This window comes from Eumetopias jubatus, unplaced genomic scaffold (assembly GCF_037043125.1).
Source record: "Eumetopias jubatus isolate StellerSeaLion01/CBP00866 unplaced genomic scaffold, mEumJub1_p1.0 scaffold_9, whole genome shotgun sequence".
NCBI classification, from domain to species: domain Eukaryota; kingdom Metazoa; phylum Chordata; class Mammalia; order Carnivora; family Otariidae; genus Eumetopias; species Eumetopias jubatus.
In genome coordinates, this window is record NW_028274815.1 from 140,946,646 (window position 1) to 140,955,226 (window position 8,581).

General features: G+C 62.4%; 1 protein-coding gene across 2 annotated transcripts; it reads right to left on the bottom strand.

Moving 5' to 3' along the window:
* Nucleotides 1-455: 455 nt before the first annotated feature.
* Nucleotides 456-6,455, bottom strand: RGS19 (regulator of G protein signaling 19). Of its 2 annotated transcripts, none has more exons than XM_028095716.2 (6): nucleotides 6,394-6,455; nucleotides 3,259-3,356; nucleotides 2,957-3,078; nucleotides 1,625-1,699; nucleotides 1,307-1,541; nucleotides 456-1,215 (listed from the first exon to the last, which is right to left on the bottom strand). In XM_028095716.2, the coding sequence occupies exons 2-6, from the start codon at nucleotides 3,286-3,288 to the stop codon at nucleotides 1,024-1,026; spliced, it is 654 nt and encodes a 217-aa protein (XP_027951517.1). In that variant the 5' UTR covers nucleotides 3,289-3,356; nucleotides 6,394-6,455; the 3' UTR covers nucleotides 456-1,023. The 2 variants fall into 2 exon arrangements, with proteins under 2 accessions (XP_027951517.1, XP_027951516.1); XM_028095715.2 differs by lacking the exon at nucleotides 6,394-6,455 and adding an exon at nucleotides 5,816-6,059.
* Nucleotides 6,456-8,581: the final 2,126 nt, after the last annotated feature.

Here is an 8,581-nt window from a genome sequence, read left to right on the forward strand (position 1 = left end):
CACAGAGGACCCAGGGTCTCCCGAACCTCCCCAGGCACTGTAGCTCAGGGCCCAGGGCTTATGGGCAGGAGGCTACCTCTGGGTCCCCTAGCCATTCATGACGACTTGTCCTCACCCTGAGCCTCTGCTCCTGACGACGCAGTGAATGGGGTGGGCCCTGGACCCACTACAGCTTTGAATCGCTTCGCCTCCTAGAGATTCAGGTAATGGGGTGGCAAGCGTGTGCCTTGTGGAGGCCACCCCCATCAGCGTCCCGCCCTGGCCTTGGCACCCTCACTGGGGCAGTGTTGAGCACCGCTGCCCACTGGGGCCAGGTCTCCTCTGCTCCCTGCACTAGGTCTGGGACAATTCTTCATTCCTGAATCTCCCCCCAGATGTGGAAAGAAAGGAGAGACGTTTGCATTAAAAATATCTTCAATAATAAGATCCTATTTTGGATGAAAAAGGAATGGAGATAAATATGAAAACATTTTCTTTTTTTGATAAAATACAGTAAGGACATGTTTCCAGGTTTAAAATTAATGAAAATATAAAAAAGAAACTGGCTCCTGTTGCCTCAAGCCTAGTTCTGAGGTTCTGGTTCCGATCTGGGGTGCAGACAGCTTGAATCGGAGAGTTTCCTCACGTCACAACTAGACAATACAGAGGCCCTGCTTCCCATCAGAGGCATTTCTCAAGGTCCCCGGCTGCCTGGGGAGGAGGCCCAAGTGAAGCTGCTGGGTCCATGAGAACTCCTGGGAGGGTCCCTCTCCCCAAGCAGGAGCCCCAGCAGAAGCACTTGGCCAGCCAGCGGGGAGCTGGTTGGGGAGGGGCCGCCTGGTCCCAGAGGCCCTCACACCTGCCTCTTAGCGGGACCTCAGGGTACTAGGTCCCTTGGGTAGAGAGGGGGCTCCAGTCTGGGACTGCCCTCAGGGGTGCTGGGCCCCTGCGGTGTGCCGGACACCTGCTGACACACGCTTGTGCAGGCAACCCAGTCTTTGCCCACTGGAGGGGTCCCGTGTCTGTGCCGCTGTGATGGGCAGCCTAGGCCTCACTGGAGGACTGGGAGCTCCCCCGGAGCAGCAGGGCACGGTAGGTGGGGGAGCTGAGGAAGCGGGGGTAGGAGTCCCGGTGCATGAGTGTGTAGATCTGCAGCTGTGCATCGTCAAATGTGTGTGCGGACGGCTCCTGCATCTTCTTGTTGATGCCTTCTCGCACTCGGGAGTCCAGGCTCACCTGTGGGACAGGGCGCCAGGGTCAGGGGCCCAGGAGGTGTCCCCACCTGCCCCCCACCAAACCCTTGCCCTGGGTCCCCATGGCGGTGCACCTCCTTGGGGGACAGGATGGACACGTAGTCCTCATAGATGAGCCTGGCCTTCTCGTCCACCACGTGCTGGTTGGCCTCAGCCTTGAGCTCCTCACAGGCCAGCCAGAAGAGCATGTTCTCCTCGCTGTACTCCGTGCGCAGGAACTCCCGGAACACGCTTCGTCCCGCTGGGCTGTGCATCAGCTTGTCGAAGGACTGCGCCCAGCTCCGCACCTCCTCAGGGCTCGGCGTGGCGCTGTGGGCATTCCCCGCCAGGCCAGGTCAGGCCTGCACCCCCACCACCCAGACACACGCACACACACGGCTGGCCACACCTACCATGCCTCACAACTGGGGAGAGGCTGCAGCTTGTTCTCCCGGGAGACCCGCCATGCTCGCCGCCGCTCTTCATTCCTACCCGCAGAGAGAAAGGTGGCACTGGCCTCCACGGTGCCTCTGGCCTTGGCATGTGTGCGCGTGCGCGCGCGCGCGCACACACACACACACACACACACACACACACACACACACGGGGCACGGGGACTCTCAGCTTCTGTGTGAACCCACTGCAGGTGGGCAGCTCTGGAGTCTGCTCCATTCACACCTTCCAGGGAAGGAGGGTCTGCACCTGCTGCAGCCCACCACCCCTCCTGTCTCTCCCCTGGGACCGAGGCTGTCTCAGTGGTGTTCGGGATACCGCTCCTGTCTCCTAGCCTCCAGGACTTCACCGATTCCTTGTGCACCTCCTTGACCTGACCTCAGTCCCCACCCCTTTCTCCCAGAGGTCCCAGCTGATGCAGTAAGAAAGCCCCAGCCTATGTGTGTCTGATTCTCCCCAAGGGACCGTTTTCCCTCCCTTGGCTCCTCACCCGGTGTCGGAGCCGGCTTCCACATCCATGCCTCCAGTCAGATCTCCCTCTAGGGCCACTGGAATGTCTAACAGACATTTCGAAACCCAAACAGACAGAGAACTCTGTTCCTCTCCTACCCTATCTGCTAGACCCCAAACTCTCCCTCGGCCCCCACAGCCAAAGTCTTAGTGCCTTCTAATTCTTCATGGCTCCCCTCTCCTGTCTCAGGCCTGAACTGCTCACCAGTCAGCAGATCCCCCTTTGATTCCCCACAGCGCTGTCCAACTCAACAGCCATGGGCTAGAAGCCTGAATAGGGCCAGGCCTCTGTCAGACATGAAAACTCCCAACAGCTTCTCCACAGGCCTACAGAACCTTGTTACCACCTGGAGGCCCCACACCCGCCCTCTGGCAGGCTGCTCTGGAAGCTCATCCCCATTGTCCCCAGGCCAGGTCCCTGCTCAGTGTCCTTCCACCTAACAGTGTGTAGGATGTGCTTCTGTTTCTCCCTCTGTAGGACCCCAGGGCCAGCTCAGGCTGGATCATGGCGGCATCAGCACGTGCTGAGTAAGCGGACAGAGGAGTGCACATATGGTGGACACGGACACATGGACATACCCTCAGGCACACCAGACATGAAAGCCACACATACAGAGGGGTCTGGGCATTGGCCACTGGTCAGCAGGGCCCAGCAACCCCTGGATGAGAGCTGTGGGAGGCAGGGCCTCGTAAGCCATCTGAGGGTCTGGGGGCAGGATCTGGGGCCCCATGTCTACATAGCCCCCCCACCGCCCCTGCCCCCCACCCCAGTCCCCACATACCAGGAACAGCCGCAACAGCAACACCAGCACAAGCAGCAGGGGTTGCGGCTGGGGGCAGCCGGAGGGGCCGCGTCATGACTGGACATCGAGGGGGGCTGGTCTGCCTCCTCTGGCCCTACGTGCTGGTGATATGGGGGCCTCCTCAGCTCCAGGCCAGAACCTGGGGCCCCCACACCTCTTCCCTGACTCCCCTTGGTGGTCACCCCCCTGGCCTCCCGGGCGGTCAAGGGTCTCCCAACTCTTCGCCCCCCCCCCGCCCCCTTTCCCACAATGGGGGCAGAGGCAGGGTGGAGGTGGTGCACCTGCTTCTCAGTCTCATGCGGGGTGGGCATGGGTGGGTGGAGGAGGTCGCCCGGGCTCCGTGGTGCTGGCTCCGGGACCCTCACCACAGCCTGGGAGTCTGAGAAGAGAGGTGGAGGTTCTCACTGAGAACCTGGGACTACGGTCTCTACTTGTCCCCTGGAAGGGGTCCTTCCAAGAGCCCTGGGGGGCCTGCTCCCCTGCCCCCCACCTTCAGGCCACTCTGTTCAGGCTCCTGCCTCTGCCCCAGCCTATGAGCAGGGACAGGGACAGGGAGAAGGGGGCCCCAGACAAGATCTCCGAACAGGAGGTTCCGGGACACCCTCATTTGCTCCGTCCCTGGGAAGCCGGAAGTCTGGGTTCCTCTTTCTTGGTTTCCGGCTCCTGGCCCCTCCCAAGAGGACGGGGGGCCCCAAGAGTCTGGGGCTACAGGTTAATGCATAAGGGTGGTAGTACGACATTCAGACCCCCTCCCTAGCTCCCTCCACTCTGGGTTTTCTGCAGGGGGTGAGGGAGGTGGGGAGGGTGGCTCTCCACCAGGAGCCCAGATCTGTGTGGGCCCCAGAGGATTCCAGCCTGTTTGCAGCTGACTAGGTCTGCAGCAGAGAGATGAGTGGGGCAGGACTTTCTGAGGGTGTGGGAAGTGCAGCAGGGCACCGGGGAGGAGGGCCATGGGCCTCCTGGGGACCGGTGGCTCCTAGGTCCTAGATGCTGCCCCTAGCACCCCAACCCCCAGCTGGTACCTTACCTCGCCCAGGGTCTCCCAGCCTCCCTTCCTCCCACCCCCACCAGGCTGTGGAAACCAGTACAGCCTGGGGTGCCAGAGGGGGAGAGGAGCGGGGGGTAGAAATGGGTCGGGGTGCCCTGCTCCCTGGGTCAGGGATGCGGGACCCCTGGAGGGGGTGAGAGCCAGCATTCTCTTCAATGTCTGTACCCATGTTTCATGGTGGAGGCACCCAGGGGGCACGGGCCCTGGAGCCCCAAGCCAGGGCGAGGAGCCCGATCCTCCCCACCCCCACCCCCGCGAGGCCACCCGCCGATCCCACCAGGGTGGGCAATCAGTGCTCTGGGGGCAGTTTTGAATGCTTTCCCACCACGGCCCCTGCCTGTGCCCACTTTGGCCTAGGTGAGGACCCACAGGGCCTGGGGTGCTCCCCTGCATGGCTGAGCCGTCCAGTCCTGTACCCAACCCCCATCTTGGCGGCCTGGAGGCTCATGACTTGCTTTCACTTTATCTTCTCATGTAATTATCATTCTCCCTGCTGCCCCCATCCCTCAGCTTGTGGACTTTCAATCCCCCTTTGGTCCATGTTGGCCTCTTGGGATCTCCCAGGGTAGGAGGGAAGGGTGGGTGCTCTAGGGCAGGCACCACAGCAGAACCGGGCTAGGCAGCTCCTGGAGCAGGGTTGCCAGGACCGCGTGTGAGTTATGCACTTAGAGCACCCTTGCCTCCAGGACCTGGGCATGCAGAGGCCCTGCCCTAACCCGCATCTACGGGGCAAAGTATAGGGTCCTCTGGGGCTGAGGCCCCTTACCAGCTACCTGGCTTCCCCTGAGACCATGGGGGAGGGGACCCTCCAACTGGGTCCCACAGGCTCCGGGCAAGCAGATGGGGAAGCAGCAGCCCCACAGCTTGCCTTTCCCTCAGGGGTCAAGCTTCTAGGGAAAGGAAGGGGTGTGGCAACCTCTGAGGTCTGGTAGCCAGGCAGAAAACTGCTCTTCCTCCTCGGCACCCCCACCCACTGTGAGTGGGGGCAGGGCCCTGTCCCCTCTCCCCTCCCTAGCATCCAAAGACTCAGCTCTGAATTAGAGGAGGGGCCCTGTCTGGGGGTGTAGATCCAGGGGGCCTCTGGGGCTGGAGGCTGTGTTTGGGGTCAGTGTCTTCTGTCCCAGCTGCAGGCCTGGACCTGGCTCCCTGCACCCTCCTCAGGCTGACTGGGGTCACCTGTTCACTCGCTGTCTGCTGAGGTGATACAGGGTCTGAACTGGGGTTCCTGCCCCTCATCCTGGCATTAGGGAGGGAACTTGTTCCCCTTTCCCAGCTCCTTAGGCTCTGGCCCCCAAATCTGGGGTGGGAGAGGCTGGACAGGCAGAAAGCCTGGCCTCTGGGGACAGAGGTTCCCTTGGGAGCGGCTGCTACTCTGCTCCACAGAAGGAAAAAGAACGTCCCTGAGCCCGCCCAGTCCAAAAAAAGAATAAGAAAATGTGACAATCCCAGAAAAAAATGCCATAACCTTTGGGCAGAGGGCTGACAGAGGGGCTCCTTTCCCTGCTTCTGATGGCACTCAGTACGTTTCCTGTCGCTGCCCCCCATCTGATAGGTGGAGGCGCCCCAGCCTGACTCCTCCAAGGCAGGCCCAGTCTTTCTAACCCTGGTGACCCTTGCCCCCACCCCACCTCTGCAGTGGTGGGGGCAACCTGTTTCTCTCTTCCTCTCTCTGCGGGCAAGACCTGGCCTGGTAGAGCTTGTCTCCTTCTTTAGGGAGGGGACCCTTCCCCCAGCCTCTGACTGACGCCCCCACCCCTATCTGAAGGAACTCGCCAGGGCGCCCCACTCACCATCGACCCAAAGGCGAGGTGGGGGCGGGAGGGGCCAGGTTCCCTCTGGGCCCCACCCTGGCTGCCGAAGGGGCGTGCACTGCAGCAGCAGGGACTCGAGTCAGACGGCAGGAGGTACTCCTGCGGCGTTCTGGAGGGAGGCCGGCGCCGGGAGCCCCGGATCAGCTGGGGCCGGGGGCGCAGCGCCTCCCCTGCGCCTTGCAGGGTGAGTGGCTGCCAGATCCAAGGGGGTGGGGGCGGGGGCGGACAGGGTGTCCCGCCTCGGCCCCTCCCCACCAGGCTGGGGGGGGCGGGAGACGCGGAAACCTGGGTTCTTCCGGCCCCCCCCTTTGAGCAATCACTTCCCCAGGCTTTGAGCGGCAGAAAAAGGGGAACCGGTTGCAGCGCCCCCTCCCCCACGCGCGGGGGAATGGCTCCAGTCCCGCCGCGGCCCAGGGTCCACGTGGACCCCGCGGCTGGAGTCCTTGGGGTGCGGATCCGGGCGCCAGCTCCCGAGGCTCCCGCCCCGTACGGCCTCCGGGCCCCCGGCCGGGAGGGGCAGAGCCGCCGTCCTCGGCGCCGCGCGCGCGCGCACTCACCGGCCGCGCTCCCGAGCCGTTCGCGCCGCCGCTGCTGGCCCGCGCGCCCCGAGGTCCGGCCGGATCGTCGGGGAGGGGGCGCAGGGTGCAGTGCGCAGGCGCCTTGGCTGCACTTCCCCAAAGCGCGGGGACGGGACTTCCTCGCGCGGGGAGGTGCCCGGCCCGCCCTGCCAGGCGCGCCCCGCCCCGCGCTCGGCTGGCCTCGTGCCCCACCCGCCCCCTCCCCACCACCCGGCATATCCGGCGGGGCGCCCAGGTCCCCACTGTCGCCTAGGGGTAGCCTGTGGAGATGAGGTGCTAATAATGGGGCCTCTGGACCCAGGGCGGCCTGAGCCGGTACTGGAATAGATGGGGGCGTGGCTGTGTCCCCCACTCTGTTCAAGGGGGCCAGTCCAGCTTTGCCATTCTTGTGGAAGTTCATGAGACTCTGGTGCAGTGTCTGGCCACAAGTGCCCTCAAGACCCGGGGTCGTAGACGCTCCTTGCCGGCCAGGCCTTGCCCTAGCTTCTCTGGACTGTGGGCTCTCCCCTGTAAAGCAGGGTTAAGAGTGAGCTGGCACCGCGCTCTAGGGGGCTTCCCAAGGAAAGGGGGTCCGATGCCGCGGTGCTGGTGGGTGCTGGGGGTATGGGTTCTTGCATCAGGAATCACCAAATGTTCCTGTCTGTGGGGACTGGGTGAGTCTTTTCCAACTCCTCCAGTTGCCCCAAGATATCCTAAAGTTTAAAGCCACACCCTCCCTTTTGCCACGGATGCCCTGTCCCTTCTCTTTGGCGGACTCCCCTGATATTGTATGATCCGTTACAGCTGTCAGTTAGATTTCTTACCCCAGCATGCTTTGGGCCAGTGTCAGTGTGGCCCCGACCCTGCTCTGGAAATGGTCTGCAGTGTCTGTGCCCCCTGGCCTTGGACCATGTGCATCTCCTGTCCCCCGTGCAGGCACTCAGCCCGCTCGGTTCCTGATGCCCGAGGCTGGCACACAAAATGCCTTCCAGTTGCACAAGTCAATATGCACACGTTTCTCAGAACTCTTCAAGATGGAAAGGAAAGTGGTGATTTTACATGTGCCTCTCATTCATTCAGTGATGATCTGAGTGTACCCTGTGTGCCAGACACTGGTGGGCCCCAGCAGCAAGCGAGACAGGCGGACCAGCCCTGGGGCAGACAAGAAATAGACTGGCAGACTCGGTTAGAGGTCAGGAGGGCTAAGGAGGACCGCGGAGCCGAGGAGGGAGGTGTCACTCAGTAAAGGGCAGGGTTGGCAGAACGGCAGGACAGGGGCCTTGGGAGAGTGGAGGCCAAGCTTGGGGGAGAGTGTGAGACGAGGTCAGAGAGGTGAGAGGGGCCGTGCAGGCTGGGGTGCCTCCTGGGGTGTGTGCCCAGGGGCCTTGGCTGGTATGACCACAGAGCTATCTGGCTGCCAAGTTGACGGGCTGGCCAGGCCAGGGCAGAGGCCAGAAGCCTGTCCAGACAGGAGGTGGCTGCTTCTTATTTAGCCTAGGTCACCGTCCTGAGAGGTAGGTCCTACAGAGTCAGGCCAGGCCCCACCCCCTTGCACCTGGCAACATCGCACAGCCAGGCTGATCCCACAGTGTTTGGTGCGGTGTCTCTACCCCTTCCTGAGAAATGTGTGGCACAGCTGACCATGGGTGGAGGTCAGCACACTTCTCTCCGTACTCATGCCATTCCCTACTCCCTCCGCTCTCCCAGCCCTCCATACACTGTACCTTCTGTGGCCACTCACTTGTGTCCTTTGGCCACTTGGGCCTGTACTCTGTTCCCCTTGCCCCAGCCGTTCTGGGTGTCCTGCACCTTCTCTGGTGAGTCTGTCTCTACACAGAGCACACCCGTATTCCATGGGAGGAATCCAGATGGGCTGGGCAGTAACTTTGCAGCAGGTAATGGTGGATATGGGATTTAAACCCAGGACCCTCTGTCCAGAGCATGAGCATGATTGCAGCCGCAGGAATCCACCCGACCCTGCACAGTCTCCAGTACACTGGGGCCTGGCCTGCATGCTTCACTGTCCCATAGCAGAAGCCTCCTCTGGGCCCCACAGAAATGTCCTCAGCCACTTTCCCTGGCCTCCTCTGCAGACCTCGGGCCCCCCTCCCTGGTATGGGGATCAAAGGGCCCACCGTGTTCTAGCTCAGTGCCTGGTGCAGAGCTGCCTGTGAGGCCACTCTGTTGC

What these genes read in the sequence shown, in the direction of transcription:
- RGS19 (XM_028095716.2), bottom strand. Translation starts at nt 3,288, where the DNA reads ATGCCCACCCCGCATGAGACTGAGAAGCAG. An exon ending in CGCATGAGACTGAGAAGCAG is followed by an intron (nt 3,079 to 3,258) that starts GTGCACCACCTC and finishes CCATATCACCAG; the next exon opens with CACGTAGGGCCAGAGGAGGC. An exon ending in CTCCCCAGTTGTGAGGCATG is followed by an intron (nt 1,542 to 1,624) that starts GTAGGTGTGGCC and finishes GAATGCCCACAG; the next exon opens with CGCCACGCCGAGCCCTGAGG.